This window comes from Elephantulus edwardii, unplaced genomic scaffold (genome assembly GCF_000299155.1).
Source record: "Elephantulus edwardii isolate Elephantulus edwardi_28Jun2011 unplaced genomic scaffold, EleEdw1.0 scaffold00168, whole genome shotgun sequence".
NCBI lineage: Eukaryota > Metazoa > Chordata > Mammalia > Macroscelidea > Macroscelididae > Elephantulus > Elephantulus edwardii.
The window spans coordinates 2,635,535-2,656,290 of NW_006399918.1; the positions used below are offsets into that span (position 1 = coordinate 2,635,535).

Consider the following 20,756-nt stretch of genomic DNA (forward strand, 5'->3'; position numbering starts at 1 on the left):
TAAAATATTATGTAATGAGTTTATATTGGACCTTCAGAACTTCTTGGCTGGAGGTCACCAGGTAAATTCATGGTGGCGAATTTAGAATAACTAAGCTTCAGAATTTAGGACTTGGTACTTTACCAAAATCTCTGCATCTTACCTTTTTGTGCTGTTGCATCCAACAATTCCTTCCAGAGACTGACAACTTCATTCAAACGGACCTCCACCTTGTCAGAAGCATAGTGATTTCTCCCAATCATTTCCTTGCCAGTTTTCTCCAAGTTATTGAGTAGAATTTCATTAGTTGCCAATTCTTCTTCAAAGACTTGCTGCTTTTGTACTCGACTTTTCAGATTCTGTATATCCTGAAACAGGATAAATTAAAAGAATAATATCATTGCTTGAAAAATGAGAGGCCAAAAAGACAAAGATTTATTTCTCACTATGAATCTAGCTGCATCAACGTTAGCATCCAAGAGAAGACTGTCCTAGTCTGAATACAGAGCTAGAAATTACTTTGGAAATGCATTGCACACGTCTCATTTTCTAGCTGCATGGCTTCCATAGCTAATAACTTCTAACATTTATTTCTACTTTAAGTGATGTGACTGAAACTTCTTTGATGAATCCCTCATTCACATTCAAGACTCTAATTCCATGAAACTAACACCTAATAAGTGTGTCCAGGAGTGGACCACCCTACCTACCTTGTAATCTTCATCATCTGCCAACTTTTTCTTCTTGTTGATCCAGTTCTTTAGGTCATCTGAGTCCTGATACAGTTGTTGCAGAAGCAATGAATCCTCCAGCATTCCACGTCGAGTGGCAGCCCTTTCACGTAAGACATCCCGCCTGGCCAACAACTGCAAAAGGCCATGAACAACCTCATTGTCAGCAAAACCAAACATGAGCATCAGAACTTCACTTCCTGCCCTTGTCTCCATGACCCCAGCACTTTCTCTGAACCAAGCACACAGACAGGTTAGTGAAATACTTGGACCTTGGACATACCGAGTCTCGTATAGTAGCAATGTTCTCTGAATCATAATGATCATTATCAATCAGTTTGGTTGCTGTCTTGTCTAAGGTCTGAAAAAAAAAGTGGTTTTCATTCAGTTATTTGACACAATTATCTTTTATTGTTGTTGTGTATCATTGAGTCAGGATGGGCCACCCGGTTTTCAGAGACAGTTTAATCATACAGAGGAGACTGCCTCTCTTTCTCCCATGGAGCAGCTGGTGGGTTTGAACCACATACCTTGGGGATTGCAGCAGTTTCTTACCACTAGGTCACCAAATATCAAGATTTACAAATAACCATTATAAGCTCCATGTTGCTTGATGACTAGTAGTAAAGACTATATAACTGATTATTGTTGTTGTTCTTCTGCTGCTGCTGCTGGTGTTGGTGTTGGTTACTACGTGTATGAGAGTTTAAAGCCAGTATCATCCTATGAGAAAGAAAAATCTATACAATATATTGAACTTCTTAAATTTCCCTCATAGTATTTTGTGCACTGCTTGTATATTTACTAGTTTTCCTGTATGTTATAATGTAAATGTTACAGGAAAGCTGTAGTAACATTAGAAGAGAAATATAATAATAATAATGAAAGTAATATTATTGTTAAGTATTGTCAAGCATAGCTGACCCTCTAGCAAGTTATCAGAGGCAGAAAATCACATGAGAGGAGATTGTCCATCTTCCTCCTATGGTGTAACTAGTAGATTTGAACTGTGTCTTTGGGTTGGCAGCAGAGTCCTTACCACTAGACTACCAGAGCTCCAATGAAAGTGGTAATGTGTTATAAATAGAGATAATAAATATCACTGCCTAGTTCTGTGCTATCTTCCTGCTATTGATTCTTTGGTTGAGCCTGATATTAAAGCCATGGGGTCAGTTCATCTCATACAGGGTCTTCCTTTTCTTTTCTTGGTATTCTAGCAAGCTTGATATCCTTCTCCGAGGACTGACCCCTTCTTATAACATGTCTAAAGTAGGTGAGATAAAGTCTCACCATTTTTTGCAGTCTGGCTGTAATTCTACCAAGAAATAGCTGTTTATTCATTCTACTGACAGTCCATAGCATGCTCATTGTTCTTTGCCGGAACTGTAATTCACATGCATAACTTTTTTTTTTCTTTTCCTTTTTTCCAGTTTTTGTATTAATATGAGGTCAACAGAAATACCATGGTTGAGATTAGACATACCTTGTTCCTCCAAGTGACATTTATGTTTTTAACATTTTAATGAGTTCTTTTATAGTAGATTTGCCTAAAAGAGTCATTACAGTATGACAAACTCACAGATGCATGATGGCTGGAAAATTATTACTGTTGAGCAAAGAGTACTTTAAAATACCTAAGAAAGATATTTCAAACTCCTGAATAATTATTTTATATCAAATATGTACTTGATTTCTTTTCTTCACTGCATAATGATGAAAACATATAGATAAGAATATAATACAAATATATATAGAACATAAATAGACTGACATCTTGAAAATCTTTAAAAATATGCTTTATAAATTTAAAAGTGTGTTGTTGAGAATGGACATGAACTCATTTTTCTCTTTTAAGAATAATCTTTTTGTAAAGCTTAGAGGTTATTAAACAAAATCATTGAGTCTATTCCAACTTACTTTAGCTGTGCTCTGTAAGGTTTTCAATGGCTAATTCTTGCCAGGTCTTTCTTCTGATGTGCCTCTGATGGTCTCAGATGCCAACTTTTTGGTTAGTGTCTTGAGCATGTTAATTGCTTACCACACTCAGGGAGATCATTAACGATTATATGCTGGTTTTAACTAAAGACAGTATGTGCTGTTTGAGATGAGTCATAAAAACCTGGATCCCAATAACCAAGTGGGACTTATTTCTTACTGTAATCTTCTCTTCCTGGGCAGTAAATGCTTCCTCAAAGTCATCATGCTTCTGAAGAAGGGCCTCTACACTTCCCAGAGAGTTTCCCAGATCTTCATTATCCAGGAAGGCCTGTAGGAGAGAAAAACATTTTGCAGATGTGCCTCAGTGGTAAAAGACAAGAGCCTTCAAATCTTCTGGAGACAAAGAATAAGGAAAAGGTGAGGGAGTGGGAGAGAATCTTTAGATTTAGCAAGACATAGATTATATGTAGAGAGAAAACATGAATACCTAAAGCTTAAAAACTTCCTCCCATTCTAGTCATGCAACTTTTTACCTGTGCCTCCGGGTCTACCCACACATCATTCCTTTCATTAAAATGTAGCCGCTATTCAAATGTCTCAAAGCCACCTCAAAAAGACCACTCCTCTTTCATAAGTCTTTCCCTGGTTATCCTTCTATGACACACCACTGTTTTCACTTTCTGACATTTTAGCAATTTGACATTCACTTTGATTTATATTCAATTGCAATAATAGCTACTCTGTTTACTTAATAATAGCTACTATATTTAGATATTCCTCTATTTTTTTGTTCATGAGAAAATATGAAGCTTCTTATAGAAAGTGCCCACCAGTTTTTCTTCCCTAATTCCCAGGTAAAGCTCTAATCAAGAAAAATGGTCATGAAAGTGATGATGATGGTCTCAGTCATACGGAAGGGTGGCAGAAATGAATTGAAAGGATGGTATGGTCTTATCCTTTTACCTCTTGTCTGCTCATCCAGCTGTCTACTTGTTCACTGTCTCGGTAGAACAGGTGCAAATCCAAGCACTGCTCATATTGATTCTGACGCGTGTGCCACAGTCCCATCAGGGCTTCCCGATTGTTGGCAAGTGTTGTCATCTTTGGAAAAGGGTAGAGAATGTAATGGGAATGTAGTTAATTTGATGCATTCTACATTTACTGAACTGAATATCTAAGGAGTGCAAGGCTTTTTGAAGAATACAGAGTTGAACAGGAAATGAGCTTTTCTGTGAAGACTTTTAACATCTAAGCAAATAGTTGTAGTATAGGCATAATGGTACAAATACTGTAAAAGAAACCTAAGGCTCTTAAATATGTAGATAGGAAGAAGAAAAAAGTCGTTCTTCTTGGAAGGACCAGGTAGTTGGCATATAAGAAGGATCATCCAAACAGAGATTTAAAGAGTGATGAAAATAAAGACTGTAAAAAGAATGTGGTTCATGAGCTAATGATATTATTGGAAATGGAAATAACTGTTAGATTATACAGTATACTTCAAAGAAAAAAAGTCTAGATTCCAAAGTCTTCATTCATATTAGGTTAAACTCAAGTTAACATGGCACTTACAATGCCAAACTGAGAAGTTTTATCCTGAAAGCAAATAAGTGCCAAGATAGAGAAAATAGATCATTCTCAACTCATACAAAAACCCTCTTGACTGCAGTTCAAGAAATCCTATGAAATCTCAGTTTGTATTGCACTCTGTTAACTTCATAAAAAAGACAGCATGGACTTTTAGAATTCCAGATTAATAAATAGGTCAAATTATCAAGTATTCCATTTAATCCTTTTGAAGAAAATTATTGTTTTTTTAAAAAAGTACTTTATGTTTAATAGAGTTCTGGAGGAATCTACTACATGCATGATTATCTCAACCTTATCCATTATACAGTATTCAACACTGTACTTGGAAACTAGTGAGATAAAAAAAAAGACTAAAAATCTTCTTTTATGTGTGTGTGTGTGTGTGTGTGTGTGTATATATATATATATTCAATTTCATGGAATGCCTATGTGAGGGGAGCACAATTAAGATACTGAGCTGTATTCTGAATATTTAAAATTCCCTATTTATTGAATTTAAATATCAGAACAAGAAGTGAAAAATAACCTTATTTTGAGTGTACAGAGGAGAAAAGGAAATAAATACAAGTGCCTAAAATGTACCTTGCACTGTGCAAGGCACCATAGGCCTCCCACAGATGGAGTCCTCATGGAATGTACAATTAGTGATAAAAATGGAAAAGTGATATGACAGAATGCATGTGACCTAGTAAAATGAAATAAGGAGTTCAAATTAGATAGAAGTCAGGGAGTTGATTTTAAAAAAAACAAAAACAAAACAAAAAAACCCCCACAGAACACAGAAGCAAAAAACAGCACAAAGCACATCTCTCCCGATTAGCTAAAGCACAATTGTGTGTAAACTGGGTCGTACTACTACCATGTTTAGATAACTTCTACATTTTTATTATTTGAAGATTACCATGTTATTATGTATTTAAGAAATAATAACATAGAAATTTTACAAACTGTCAAATTGGGTACCTTTTCCTCAACTTCCTGTGAAGCTTCATGATTGGCATCCAGCAGGTCTTGACCAGTCTCCTCAGCAGATTGAAATCGATCATCATAAGATTCAATCTCATGCTGTGGCCACAGGATAAAATATGTCAAAATATAGCAAGAAATCTGGTTACTACTGACCTCCTCTGAATGGCAAGAGTTTCTATCTGTACCTTATGCTGCTGGTGCCTGTCCAGTAGGGCTTCCCCACCTGCCACATCTGTAGGTAACTCGTCAGCATTGATCAGGGCAGTCTTCTCCTTCATCCAGCCTGAGAGTTCATCATAATCAGATAAGAACCGCTGGTACCTGTGAGAAAGATAATAAAATGACAAGAAGGAGAAACCAAATTAAAAAGGATTTTGAGTAGAGAATTAGGACTGAGATCTGTTAAACTGGGCCAGAGTCTCCTAATTCTCACCAACGCCCCTTTTATTAGTCCTCTGATGCACTTCCTGTTTTTAACAGTCAATTTTCCTGAGTGGTGGGGACTATTAATGTTTAATTCCTTTTTATACATCCCTAGGGGGATACATTGATGGGTATAATGAGATATGTGACCATAATTATATGGCTACCACAGCACCAGAAACTCGTGTCTGTGATAGAGATCATTCCTACTCTACAGTTGTAGTCATAATGAAATGAGAGGACACTAGAAAGGCTTTTGGTTTGGTTTTGGTTTTTTTATAATTATAACCAGTTGCTATCAACTCCGATTCATACTGACTCATCCTCATGTGTTTCACAGCAGAACTGTACTTTGTAGGGTCTTTTAATGGCTGATTTTTATTTTTTTCTTTCTTTACCTCCCAGAATCTGGTCACAAGACACTTCTTGTGAAGCACCATTGGGTGAGCTCCTAACTCTCACCTTTCGTTTGATAGTCATTTGCGCTATTACTACCATCCAGGAATTCTCATGATATCTATTTGTCTCTATCTGCGGCTCTATTCTCTATCCTACGATTAGTCTTTGTATAGCCAGAGTTTGAAACATATTTTCTTAAGTAAATGAAGGTAAGTTTCTCTTTTACTTTCCTCCACAAAGAACGATCTTGCAATTTATCCTCAGTATTACTGAAGTCTGCATGAAATGGAGCTAAGTGCTCACTAGTAAGTAAATTCATGCCTGGTAAGTACTAGGGAGCGTCTTGTAGGAGAGGGAAGCTAGAGCGACACTAGGTATAGTTTGCCACTGAGTAAACTAAGACTCCTATTAACCCTGGAAACAGATCTGAGCCTTGCCTTATCCTACAGCAGTCCTCACTCTTTCTGCCTTGTTCAAACCCACTGCTGCATTCATTCGCCCAGTCATCTTGTTAAGGATCTTTCTTTCTTTCTCTGACTTCCTATCTTTCCCAGCATGTTGTCTTTTTCTAAAGACTGGACCCTCCTGGCAAAATGCCCAAAATATGTGAGATGAAATTTAATCACCCATGCCTCTAAGGAGTAAGGATGCCTGCACATCCTCAAGACAGATTTGTTTGCTTATTTGGCAGTGTTACAGTTAGAAGATCTCATATATCTTACTTAGCTCACATTTAATCCTATTAATAATAATAATACAAAGTTCTTATTAATCAAAATTAAATGTCCTCCATCAAGTTTTAAATTATAATGAAATACTATCTTCTGTCAATTTAACAACTAAGTAGAATGAACTACTGCTTCATTTTTGTAAGATTTTAACCCACATTCATGAAACAATTTTTGACAAATTTGATGGCATCCAGCTTCAACATTATTTTTGTTTTCTAACTAGAGTCAGGGCTTTGAAATTTGAAATTCTTCTTTCTGGGTCACTTCATTGTCACCCACACTGTACAACGAGGAGAACAAAGAAGTTGACAGGTGAAGGGAGGTGTGATGCTAAGAGCCTGCAAAGGATTTCTGTTGATAAAGAGAAACTTCTTTTGTCCCTACTTAAGAGCCAAGTGGCATAGACCTCTGATTATTCCACTCCCTTTACTCTTTATTTCAGCTTTGGATATTATGCTCAGGTCCCATAGAGATAGGTAAGGAATAGGAAAGAGGGCTTTCTTACCAGTAAGAAGCTTGTAACTTTGTGTATCTCTTAGTAGCTAAGGCACGAATGTATTCCCAGTTGGAGACCAGATCCTCTTTCATATTCTGAATCTGAGGTGCATCTGAAGGATGGGAGACATTCAGCTTCTCTGCTTTTGCACACAACTCCTTGACCTGTGGAATAAAGAAGAATTTAGTAAGAGATCCAAACATTCCTCTTAACAAACAGATATGTGTATATGTGATGTACAAGAGTAAGAATATATTTTTTAAAAAATAATAATATAAATATTTCATATTAATGTATTTTATGTATTAATAAAAGCAATTTAATAGGTATAATTTGTCCAACACTGTTCTAAGTACCCTCCATGTTTGTTTTCATTTAATGTTTAACATTTAACAATACTATGAGAAAAATACTATTTTTAATTCCCTTCTATATATGGGAAAACAAATAATTTATTTGCTCAACCAGTAAGTGTCAGAAGCAAGCTTTAGGTACAAGCTTGTCCTCCACCACCTCTTGGTACTTTCCCCCTATGCATTAATGTGTGGATCACAAACACACTTTTTCCCAGTAGTCTATAAAAATTCCAGTCATGTCAGATAATTTTGAGCATAATTCTTGAGGAATATCATTTCTAGGACAAATATGTAGACAAGATTGACTTTCTATCTGCTACCATTATATCCTTTCATTATGTTGGTAGAGTTGTTAGGTGCAATTAAAATTACATATCATTATATTTAGTGACAGCCAAGTGTTGTCCAAGACTTGATTTTTCAATATCAAGTGGTTAGGAAAGAAAGGCCAAAATATGGAGAATGAGAGAAGCAGAACAGTGGAACAGTTTTTAGAACACATATATACTGACATAGAACTATGATGAAAAGACAGTAAGTATGGATATGCCTGTGGATAGTTTTCCTTGCAGGAGCTCACTAGAAATTGGCTTAACTTATGGACACAATTCTGAAGGAAGAAATAAAGGATGAGAATCATTCAAGAATATAGATGTGCTTCGAGTTCTAATCCTATCTATAAGGAACATAAGGAACCATAAGGAACTGGGACTTACCAGGTTTTAGAAGGAAACTCAACAATGCATTTAGTAATCTTTAAGTATCTTAAAGTTTTTAACAAAAAGGCAAAAAGGAAATGCTTCCTCTATTAGGAAAAAAAGAAATTGAACAAAATTACAATAGAAAAAAAAATTTGTAGTAAGTTTAATGAGAAAAAAATGTCCTGTTTATAAAAGTATTTTGCTGAATAATATTAGAAAACTATCCTTGGAGATAACATTTTTTTATTGTGACCTGTATCAGATTAAAACTCTATAGAACAATCAGTAAACAAAAATTAAAATATTAAACAAAAACTTATATAACAGAACAGAATGATACGGTATATCTAAGTGCCATAGACTTTGTCCTTCATTTTGGTTTGAATCCATAAGCTGCTTCGTGGGAGAAGGATGGGCAATCTTCTCCCTTGTGATTTACTGCATCTAAAAACCTGCTTGGGGGTTAACTAAGGATCAGTTCTGACTCAATGACATACAACAACAACAGCATGCCCTCTGAAGGCATAGTCTAAACAAGATGCCTTTTATATAGGTCAGTAAGATACCGTTCTTCAAGTAGTGGCTTACCTTGTCTTCCATGACTGCAAGATTCCGCTCAAGCCCCTTATGACTGTGGAACAGGGCCTCAGAAGTAACAAGGTCTTTGCCATAATCCTCAGAGGTGAGAAGAGGCTCCTTCTCCTTGATCCACTGGATGGCTTCAGTCACATCCCTGCAAGACAGTTATGTGAACTCCAACAAAAATAACTAACTGTATTCCAGTATCAACAGAGCAAAGCAGTTTGCAACTGCCCTAGTTTGCTTAACTACTTTGCCTTCTTATATATTAGCAGAGTAATACAAGGATTATTTTCTTGGTAGAAATTTTCACAGAGATATTAGAGAACGAAGCCTACTGATAATTACGACTCTAGAGATTCTACTCATGCCTGGGTCTACTTTTCATAAATGCCTTTCTTTCCAACTCTCTTCCTTTACATTCATCCAATTCTTAACCTATATTTTTCTTTTTCTTTTTGCTTCTTCAGATATTTTATAACTAATTATTCCACAACATTTACAACTTTAGGTTCCAAGCTCCATGAACTTGAACACAGTAAAAGTTACAGTTGTTTTTCATTTTGTTTTTTAAATACCTCTTGATTTGAAGTCCCATAGGCAAGCATATAATCCTTTTGTTTGGAATATTAGTAACTAATCACTTGGAGAAGTATGTAGAAGTTAATAAAAGAGTAACAAGTGTGGTGTGATTTCAGAATTTTACCAAATGCATTGGTTAAGTCTTTACCTTTTAAATCGCTGTATGTCTGTAGCATCAGTTAGAGTTTTGCGTCGCTGAAGTGCCAGTCCATGGAGACGCTCCCAGGCAGCATTTACCTCATCCTGCTTTGACTTAATCAAAGGCAGCTCAGGGTGGTTCTCCTGTGGATGGAAAGCAATGCTGAAGTTGCATAACAAAGATCTTACACTAGAAAGCATTTAATCACATTTTAGTTCACTCTGGTGAGTTAAGAGAACTTTGGTGACCTTGTAAGGTAAAGAGTTACTCCAACCTCAAAGGCAGGCAGTTTGAATCGAGAAAGATAAGCAATCTCCTTCAGTGCAATTTACTACTTGCTGGAGGGTCAGCTACAAGTTGGTTCCAACTCAATGCTATATAGCAACAACAAACAAGATTATTTTCAGAATTCAACAATCTTGGTAATGGCTGTCAAATACTTCAAGAATTCTGGAAACTAAAGAAATAATTCCCTTTATGAAATCTGATTTGATATTCCAAACTATTAGGACTGTGCCTCTTAGTATTTTTGTACTCTTGGCACATTTGTGAGTCCAGTGAGTATAGTTTTCATGACAGAAAATGAAGTATTTCAGTCATAGTCATAAACCATTTGAAGAAATAGGATCCAAGAACCCTAAGCTAAATTTTCTGCGTCAGAATTTAGCTAGTTGAAAAGTTTTACGAGTTCCTATATGTTCAAATCTCCCTGTTCCTCTTGTTCCCATTTATTTGCATTGTCATTGTCACAATTCCACACAAAATGTCCATATTCTTCTTCTTGAGTGGTTGGTCTTTTCTATTGTAGGTGAATAGGCCCCACTACAAAAGAACAGACAATTTCCTCCAGCTGTACTGGCATTTACTTTCTGGTGTCATGCTATTTTTGCCTCCTTTCAATAAGTATGTTGTTGTTGTTAAGTGCCATCAAGTTGCATGCGACTCATAGTGACCCTATGAAAGAGAGTCCTTGACTCTTGGGTGCCTTTCATCCTCTCTCCAGGTTCATAGGGTTTTTGGAGGCAAGCTATTACGGAAGTGGATGCTACTTCTCCTTCCAGGCTTGTTTAAATCGGGAGCTCCACCCCACTCTCTGTCCGCATTGGGTAACCAGCCATTAACTCATTTGACACATCAGTGTCACAGTGTTCAGCCTCACAGCAACCACAAGTGACTGCGGTATGACAACTTGTATCAATAGGTATAATTTCTTTTATTCAGCCCTTAGCTCTTGAATGGCTTTGTGTCTTACTTTAAGCAACGCAATGATAAAGAAATAATATTCTATGACCTTTGGAACCTAAACCTCAAAAGGCATTTTCAGTTTTTGCTTTTACCCTATTGAGACACTTATGTAGAAAGAACAGTCTACTGAATGACGAAAAACTGTATGGAAAGACTTTCAGTTTCCCTTCCAAGATCCAAATATGTTTGGCCTTCATATTAATTGTGGCACCAAGTAACACTAGCTATAAGAGAACACCAGGTGAGGCCAGGAGAACTATGAACTGAGTATTTTCAATATAAGATCAACCAAATGATGAATAAATAATATGGTTGGTTTTTTAACATTTTATGAAGGCTTGGTAGATAGTAATAGATAAAACTTTACCAAAGAGAAGTTGAGAAAAGGCAAATTTAGACTCTATTAGAAATACAACTTAGGTAGAAAGTAGGATACATGAGTTATTTTAACTACTACAGTAACCATTTATCTCTAATATTCATTATATAGTATGGAAATATCATTCCCTCCATAAATATATTTTCCTATTTTATATATTAAATGTAAATTATATAAATATGCATTATAGCAATTTGTATATATGTATGTCTATATAAGAAAATACGCCTCCTTTCCTCCCCTTCTGCTTTAAAAATGGTACAGTATCTCTTGAAGCTTAACATTGTTTTATAACTCTCTGATACTTAATTTTTTTTCTTTTCAAGAAGAAATAGTGTTGCTTAAGTACAAATCATCTGTGACTTACATAATATAGGAGCTAGATGCGTGCACCCCTCTCTTTTCTTCTTCTTACATTCCCCCAATTCCACTTACTACTGGTTACGAATCTCCTTAGAGACAAGAACATTATCTTGGAATGACTCTATTATTTAAACCTCACCTCAGCACACTCATTGGCATATTGGTTCACTCCATCCACTCTCCCCTTCCGAGCTGCTAGGTCAACTTGAAACTCTTCAAACTTCTTATGTAGAACCTCTGTACGTTCCCAGTCATCACCCAGTTCCACTGATGTTACTATAGCCTCCTAAAGATGTAGAAAACATTGAGTCACCATGAAACTATTAGGACTTTAACAGGTCAAATGTTCAAGACACTAGCCTACATTCCCAAAATAACTTATACAGCAATGGGACTGGAGTCTGGTATAACATATATGAGGAAAATGTAAAGGCAAAGTGTGTGCTATTCTGATCCAAGAGGCAGTGTGCTTTGGGGTAATCCTTCAGAAATACCAGGGTATTGTTGGTGAGAGTCTTGTGGAAGCATCATTTATGTGTTTTGGAACTAACAAATAAATTTATCCTGACTTTATTCAATTCAGCATACTGAATATCTAAAAAAGCTATGTGCTAAACATCCGCTTAGATAAATCTTCAGTTCTAACGCTAAGATTATTTTTTTTAAGCATTTAGAAAAGTAAAGGAATTCTGTAGATGCTAACTTTTCAGTCTGGTCCCAGAGTAAGAACAAAAATCAATGATCACAATTAGATTCATTGTCTTTACAAGAATCTTTTTTCTTTATTCTGATTAACAAATTTGGACTCATATTGTACAAGGTGAAGAATCTCCAAGACAGGCACAAATTACTGTCAAAATCCCCATTCCAAGAAGAGAAGCCCAGAAATGGACTCTGACTTCTTTGCCAATAACTTCTAGTAAAATGCAGTGGGGTAGGAGGTCCTAAATAAAGGTGTTTAGTCCTATACCTTGTCTCCAATCCACTCTAAGATATCAGCACACTCTTGTAAGTACTTCTGGAGTTTCAGAACCTGTAGCAGCAGGTAACCTTTCTCTTGAGTCAGCTCTAACAGTAGGTTCCAGAGGCGGCGCAGCTCTTCCAGATGAGCCTTTGAGGAAGTCAGACAGAACCATTTAACCACACAAACTGTGATGTAGGTAGACTTGGACAAAGAGAGACCTGGATGAACATTCCTCTTCTAGTCATTCATGCATTAATTGTTTAACAAGTGTTTAAGTATCTAGAAAATATATGTATGGAAACTCTTATTACATCAAGTCAAATATGCATTTCATTAGAGAAAAAAATGTTTTGAGGTTTTCTGTGATATCAAACAATAGGCTAGCAAGGAAGAATTTATGAAAGAGAACTAATTTGAATTGGGGTTTGAAGAAAGGCATATGACAGGCTTCAAGTTTTCTAACCATAGCAAACAACACTTGCAACAACACATAAGAAAGCATTAACCATTTTCAGAAAGGGAGGCAGGGGCTGAATACAGATATAGTAATAAGGAGATCAGAAGGACAAAAGCAGTAAGAATATGATGAGACTATATAGTTGAAGGACTTGGAAAACCAAGTTAGCTCAGACAATCATCTATTACATATCTTGCAGAATTGAAGTTAACACCTCTGTCATGATTTCAAGGATACTACAATTTTCACTCTTTTGATTAAAATATGTTGTTTTGCTGTTATGTGTTGTCAAGTCAACAATGTTGCCTCATCCTGAGACAGACTCATCATCTCTGACAGAACTGACCTCATTGCCACAGTCACTGTGTCAGTCCATCCCGTCCTCTCCTGAACTATCCCTCCATTTTTCCTAACATGATGTCCTACTCCAATGTCTGGTTGCTCCTGATAATATACCCAAAATATATTAGACAGGATTTTTTTCCCTCCAAACCCTGCAATGGTACAGTCTGGTATACCATGATCATATGTCTACTAGTTGATTCTGATAGATATGAGGACATTTTAAACATTTCTCAAATATTTCCGTTAATATGAAAAATACAAAGTCATACATACTGCAAAAATTATTTCTATTTGATACCAAAGAACATGTTTTGAAATTGTTTTTTTCCTTACTTTCTTCTTTATGATTAATATCTACTCTTCTGTAAAGCCTAAAATCAGAGACATTTGGTTTATGTGCAAATAGAGTTGTGTAAAATTAAAGCCTCAACTGTACTTTAAAGCTAAGCCTGGGCATGATTCTGGGGTCTATGTGTTACCTTTCCAAATGCCAGTGCCTTTAACTTTAATTGCTGTTTTGGCCATATACTACAAGGATGGTATTCCTTTTCTCTGAGATCTGTCACATGAAGATTTTCTAATCTATGCCCAAAAGGTCGTTGTCATAACACTTAACAAGATACAAGATATAATAGTGTGCTTCTAAAAGGTATTAAGAAACACTATCATCTACATCTTTATAATGGACTCCCAGAAACAGTCATAACTGAGGAAGCAATTTTACATTATCAGGAAAAACCTGTAATACTGACATCTTAGAATCACCCTATGATCACCTGTTTTAAGTTAGAAGTAAGGAGAAAATACCTTAATAGTAGAAGAACTAGTTGGAACACCAATTATATAAACACCAATTCACCTGGAAAATGTGAAATAACCTTAGAGCCAAAATACTCTATAGTTGCATACAGAGGGATACACTGTAATCTATGATGGGTTTAGCTGTGTTCCCCTAGAAGACGTTGAAGTCTAAAAACCCTCAATACTTATGAATGTTACCATATTTGGAAAGAGTCTTTACAATCAATTTTTTAACCAAGTTAAAATGAGATAATTAGGGTGGGCTCAAATACAATATGACTGATGTCCTTAGAAGAAGAGCAGAGAACAAAAACACAGAAGGGAGAGAGTCATGTGACAACACAGATATAGAGTGGAGTTGCACTGTCATCAGCCAAGAAACAGTTGAAGCTTCTGGAATTTTTAAGAGGCAAAGAAGGATTCCCTTTAAGAAGATATGAAGACACCCTGGCCCTCCTAATACACTGATTTAGAGTTTGTGTTGTTTTAAGCTACTCAGTTTATGATAATTTATTACAGCCACTCTAGGAAATGTATATACCATACAATGTCAACTTTTATATCACAGCTCTTCTCTTCAGTCCTAGGTGGTTGTTATTAGGTTAGGAAATACAATGAGTCTCTTTTTTCCTGACCCAGTTCCAATAGAACACAAGAGGCAGAACCCCTTGTTTCAGGCTAGTACATACAGCTTTAATCCTGTATTAGTTAGACCAAATATCTAATAACAAAAACAATTCCAAACTGCTCAAGGGCCCTACCATACATTTACCTTTGTGTCTTCATGGGCAAAATGCCCTTCAGCAAATCGGACTTCCCTGATTTCTTCCAGTTCAGGAATGACCCTTGATTTTGCTTGTACCTCTGCTTCAAAGGATTCATGTTTCTGATATTTCCCCTGTAGTTTAAAAATCAAAGTATGCAATTCATGAGTCTTTCATGAACCAAGAAGAGGTCTCTTTGATCTCCTTATTTCTAGAGAAAGTTACCGACTTCTCAAACTACATCGATAATATAAAACCATAACTAGAAAGGTCATATTCTAAAAGAATATTTTAAGCATAGGCTTTGACAAAGTCCTAGACTCAAAAGTCAGAGACATATAAAACTTAACTCAAGCATTTGGCATTGAGTCAAAAAGAAGCCATATTTAACCATCCAGAAGATTTTCAGAGGTGGTAAATCTTTCTAAAAAAAAAAAAGGACACAGGATATGAACAGACCCTTCACCAAAGAAGACATTCAGATGGCTAACAAGTACCTGAAGAAATGTTCAAAATCTCTAGCTCTAAGAGAGATGCACATCAAAACAACTATGAGACATCATCATCTCACCCCAGTAAGAACAGCAAAATTTAACAGACCAGCAAGCAACAAAGGCTGGCGAGGTTGTGGAGAAACTGTTGGTGGAAGTGTAAAATGGTGCAACCTCTGTGGAAGGCAGTATGGCACTTTCTCAAAAAGTTACAAAAAGAAATACCATTTGACCCACCAATAATGCTACTGGAAATATACCCTAAAGAGACAATAACTGACACCCAAGCAGATATATGGACGATAAACCCTTGTTTATCATGGCTTTGTTCACAATAGCCAGGAGTTGAAACAGCTTAAATGCCCATCAACGAATGAATGGAAAGAGAAGCTGTGGTATATTTACACAATGGAATACTACACTGCATTGAAAAACAAGAAACTCGTGCAATATTATTCAAAATGGGTGACTCTGGAGGACATTATGCTGAGTGAAGTATCTCAGTCATAAAAGGACAAATACTGCATGGTGCCACTGTTGTAAAACAGGACTGATGTTGGGCTTCAGGGAAGACTGAAAAAGATGGGATAAATTATGTAGACTGCATGGAAATAGATGAGGGGGAAAACTGTTTAAGAGGGATATGTGATTAGGTATTTCTGTCATGACAGGAGTCCAGAGTGAAGGCTGTATAGTGGAGTGGACGTAGGGGGAGGGATTGTAAAACAATGAAAGAATTTTTCTTTTACTTTTCCAAGAGGGTAGTGTACTGGGGGGAGGGTTGGGAACGGAGAAAAGTGCAACAATAAATGAATGGAAATCCAAAGTCTCGGTAAATCTTCATTGAAATTAATAATAAATTTTTAAAAAATGCAAAAAAAAATTTAAAAAGAAAGAAAAGAAACACCCCCCCCAAAACAAAACCACCGAAAACCTAACAAATAACCAACTTCATAGCCAAAAAAAAAAAAAAAAGAAATCTTTCTCACAAGCAAATTGCCCATATTTCTCTGTGGAGCCACTAGTAGATTCAATTCAACAGAAAAATATCACATATGGGTTAGCACTTTTGGGTTACTCCCCACACTCTAGCCCACCAGACCTCCCCTAAATAACATAGAGAAAGAACTTTTCCCATTATTTTAAGGAACATCTTGAAAAATGTTCCTTGTTTTAAAGACTTGTTTGACTTCTTTGAGAATAAGATTGTATGTAACGTATAGTGTTTCTACTTTAGAAAACAGCAATATGAAATACTGAAGGTAGACCACAGTAAGACTGATGATGATTATAATTATTTTTATTTTTTTAGTGGAAAAGTTATTTTATGCCAGGAATTCTTCTTCTCATCATATATAATTGATCCATTTAATAGGTTTCACGTTTCTCTTTTTATGGATGTTCCTCTCAAACATCAATTGTCTCTTTTCGGCATATAACCATTTCTTCTGATCTGGCATGCTAAAATATTAGCTAACACGTATTGATGGACAGCTCCCAGTGAACTTATGTCCTTAAGACTTCTCATGTAGACTAACAAGCATGAGTAGCCACTTGAGGGGAAAAAAAGTCTAATTTGGTTCCAAAAGTATTTCTGAGAAGATGAGAGAACAGATAATTCAGAGATTGTTGTTGGTTGTCATCAAGTTGAACACAACTCATAACGACCCTACTAACAAAAGGCCTGAAGCCTTTCTATAACTATCTTCATTTATCAAAGTTCATTGAGTTTCCAGAGGCATGTTGTTTAAGAAATGGATGCCACTCCTGCTTCCATAGTGTTGTTTATTCCCCCCATCTCTATCCTTAATACCACAAAATCTTGAAATCCCATTGTGTGTTCTGAATTTTTTAAGCTGTTGTTGACTATTTTGCTCTTAATGGGACTTCAGTTAATATTACCCATTAAAAGCTATGTAGAAGTATATTTTATTTTCAAATAAAATGTTTAAGAAGTTAAGGTTAGGAGCTTAGAATTGTCCTTAACAAGACAATTGTTTCTAACATTTTGTGTAGTTAACTAGATAAAATCTTGTATTATAAGGATCTAAACACTGTGCGGGACAGACTTCTCAATTACACCTCTCCAAAGTCTAACCTCAAAAACTGAATTGTGTCCCTCACTAAAATAGATGTCAACTTGACTGGCCATCATTCTCCACAGTTTGACAGTAATGTAATGGCCCCTATGATGTGATGAACCAATCATTTATAAGGGAATTAAGGTGAGATGCTGCAACCTTACTTAGGCCAAAGCCCTGATCTCATGTAAGGGGAATGTTCTTAGGATGTGGCATGTACTACTGTTCCTCTTTCAATAGATAAAGGGAGAAAGACATGAGTAGAAAAAGAAAGGGCCTAATCTCGATGCAGACATCTGCTTTGGGAACCTCCTAGATCCAGGGGAATGTATGGAGATCTCCAAGGAATCTAGGTCAATGCTGAATGGAAAAAAAGAATCAATTTCCTAAACAGTGAACTCTCAACAGTGTGAGGAAGCCACTAAAATAAAACAAATCTGCTAACTTATTGTTGTCAAGTTAGAATGGATCCATAGCTAACCCTCCAATAGATTTGTAGAAGCTGTAAATCCCATGGAAAAAAAGAACCCATCTTTTCTCCCTCTGAGCAGCTGGTGGATTCAAACTTCCTGCCTTTGAGTTGGCAGCACAGCTCCTTACCTACTATACTAGGCCACCAGAATGTCCTTCCCATTTACATAGTGCCATGAATTTGAACTTCTAGCTTTCTAAATAGTGAGAGAATAAATTCTGTTTTTAACACCATCTATTTATAGTATTTTTATACAACAGCACCAAATAACAAAGATACCTTGTTACTTAATGAAGAACAATGCACCCTTAGATATTTTTTTTGATTGGTTTAATTCCTACAATTTCCCACTTGACTAGATTTTTGTTTTTTTTTTCCTAAATAGAATCTGTTCGTGCCCATATTCATTTTTCCAAAAGTAACATAAAAACCAAATGTCTCCCCCATCCCTTCCCTATAGGCCTTAGAGTATGTTCTGAGGAAGTAAACAGTACTGAGTGACCTGTATGTTAGTTGGGTCTTCATAGCTCTTATCTCCTGCAATCTTGAGTTTCTCCATGATCCACTTTTCCAGGTCATCTGCATCCCGCCTGAAAACTTGGTAGTGATAGGAATCTTCAAGCTTTTGACCTCTCTCAGCAACCAGCTCTTTGAACCTCTCATAACGAGCCAACACTTCCTGACGCCGCTTCTGGATCTCTTCAGCTGTTTCCAACACCTTTGGCCCACTGCTTTCCAAAACCTGCAAGTTAAAAAACCTTTATATTTTGCTCTACAAAATATATGGAGCTTACATCTCCAGTTATGCTCGTCAAGGTATTTCTTTTAGTTCAGAACTCTTGAAGCTTATAGAAGACCCTTAAATGTTGCCAGACTACAGTGTATTTATATCATTTTAACTACATACAGCTATCACTTAAGCTGAACATTCCTGATTGTCCAGAGCGCACTTCTAACTTTTCACTTAGCCTTGTGTCAGTACTCATTAAGTTCTATGAGCTTATTTGCTCTTGGGTAATAATGAAAGACATTTTGATTCGGTAAAGTCATCACATTTCAGATCTCAGTATTTAAATTATAAAATTCAGTACTTTCAGAAGTAAATTATCCATTTTCTACAGATGGATCAAGTCTGCCTGTAACAGATTCCAGAAACATCCCTTTAGGGTCCATTTCATTCATAACTGAGCAATTTATCCAAGATTATTTTGCCGGGACATTCAATGTATGGTTTAAATTCCATTCTGCCTTTCTTTTTCTTAAATATAATTGCTACTATACCATCACCATTGTTGGAAGTGCCGTTATAAAATGAAAACATTGTATGGACTCTCCAGTCTTTATTAAGTATTGTTTTGTTGCAGATTACCTCACTGTATTCTGTACAAATTGAGATTTAAAACATTTTAAAATAATTTTTGGATCTTAAACTAAATGCACTAAACTCAAGATTATACCTCAAAGTGAAAAGTCATCAAAAAGTGCTGAAATGAAACCTCATAAAAATTGTTGTAATTACATACATAAGCACAAACTGAAAAGGTGGAATATTTTATATTAATTCTCTTTTTCCATCCTTATAAATAGATATGGAACTGAAAGAGCCTTGGTAGTATAGTAGTTAAGCTTATGGCTGCTAATGGAAAGGTCAACAGTTTGAACCTACCAATCACTTTAGTGGAGAAAAATGTGGTGGAGGACAGTCCTCAACAAAATGGATTGACACAGTGACCCTAAGCAATGGGCTCAAACATGTTGGAGATAATGAGGATGGCACAGGATAGGGCAAGGTTCTGACCTGCTGTTCACAGAGTCACTTTGACTTGTGGTTGATTCAACAGCACATAATAACAACAACAACAAATATACAAATTGTTTCTATCTCAACTTTCTTATACAATTGATAAAAAGAATTACATTTCTCATATTTAATAAATACCATTATCCATTTCCAAAATTTCCCATCACTGTTAATAGGAGCTCAATGTCCCCTTAGCAGCAGTCTTTACCTCAACTTGCTGCCGCCTTCCCTAGTAACTGCTAATAAACATTGATCTCTATACATTTTCATATTTTACAAATGTCATACAAGTGAAGTCTCTCAATCATACTGATATAGGCCACAACATGGACAGATTTTGAAAAAATTATGCTCACTGAAATAAACCACTTTCTAGAGTTTCCCCAGTGATATTAGTGGCAACTTTCACTGCAGACAATTCCATACTCACAGTTTCCTTTGGAAGCTGCTCCATTTTCCCTCTGAAGATCTAGAAATTAGTAAAATAAAATGTATCCACAAGAGAAATTAGGAGATGAATCACAAAGAAGTGTCTAGTCTGAGTCAGATATAGGTAATAGGAAACAAATATTTGACAGAAATAAAAAAGAAAGAAACTTCTCTCTTGGGCTCAGAATCCCACCAGCCATGGACAGTCCACGTTATCTTCAGGAGACAGGTTCAGCTGAGGCTGTTAACATTCACATGTTGAGTGACTCAGCAGTTTTGGAGGGCTACAGCTCACACATTTTCTCAACAGTCCTCAAAGAAAATAGTTACTAAAATAAAGAGGTTGAAGGGCTTTAGGTGCAATATGAGGATGAAAACCAGTTAAAATTAAAGAAGCTATGTTAAGATTTTGTTTTTCTTTCTTTCAATAGTTTTAGTTTTAAAAGTGTCTAGATTGTCCACTTTTCAAACTCATTGCACAATTGCAAGACCTGAAGGTATCCATAGATTCTTGTCGTAACATAGCTATAGGAAATATGACCCAACACGTTTAC

General features: G+C 36.0%; 1 protein-coding gene across 1 annotated transcript in view; it reads right to left on the reverse strand.

Annotated features, from left to right (window-relative positions):
• Nucleotides 1-20,227, reverse strand: part of SPTA1 (spectrin, alpha, erythrocytic 1 (elliptocytosis 2)) — a 104,964-nt gene extending 84,737 nt beyond the window's left edge. The window contains exons 1-15 of the mRNA XM_006895436.1: nt 20,204-20,227; nt 18,475-18,714; nt 14,937-15,062; nt 12,568-12,708; nt 11,737-11,883; nt 9,620-9,753; nt 8,899-9,043; nt 7,263-7,417; nt 5,390-5,525; nt 5,199-5,300; nt 3,612-3,749; nt 2,866-2,976; nt 994-1,071; nt 690-845; nt 143-347 (exon numbers count right to left, since the gene is read on the reverse strand). Coding sequence (XP_006895498.1) covers nt 143-347; nt 690-845; nt 994-1,071; nt 2,866-2,976; nt 3,612-3,749; nt 5,199-5,300; nt 5,390-5,525; nt 7,263-7,417; nt 8,899-9,043; nt 9,620-9,753; nt 11,737-11,883; nt 12,568-12,708; nt 14,937-15,062; nt 18,475-18,714; nt 20,204-20,227 — 2,038 coding nt within the window. The remainder of the gene's footprint in view (nt 1-142; nt 348-689; nt 846-993; nt 1,072-2,865; nt 2,977-3,611; nt 3,750-5,198; nt 5,301-5,389; nt 5,526-7,262; nt 7,418-8,898; nt 9,044-9,619; nt 9,754-11,736; nt 11,884-12,567; nt 12,709-14,936; nt 15,063-18,474; nt 18,715-20,203) is intronic.
• Between the last annotated feature and the right edge of the window lie 529 nt (nt 20,228-20,756).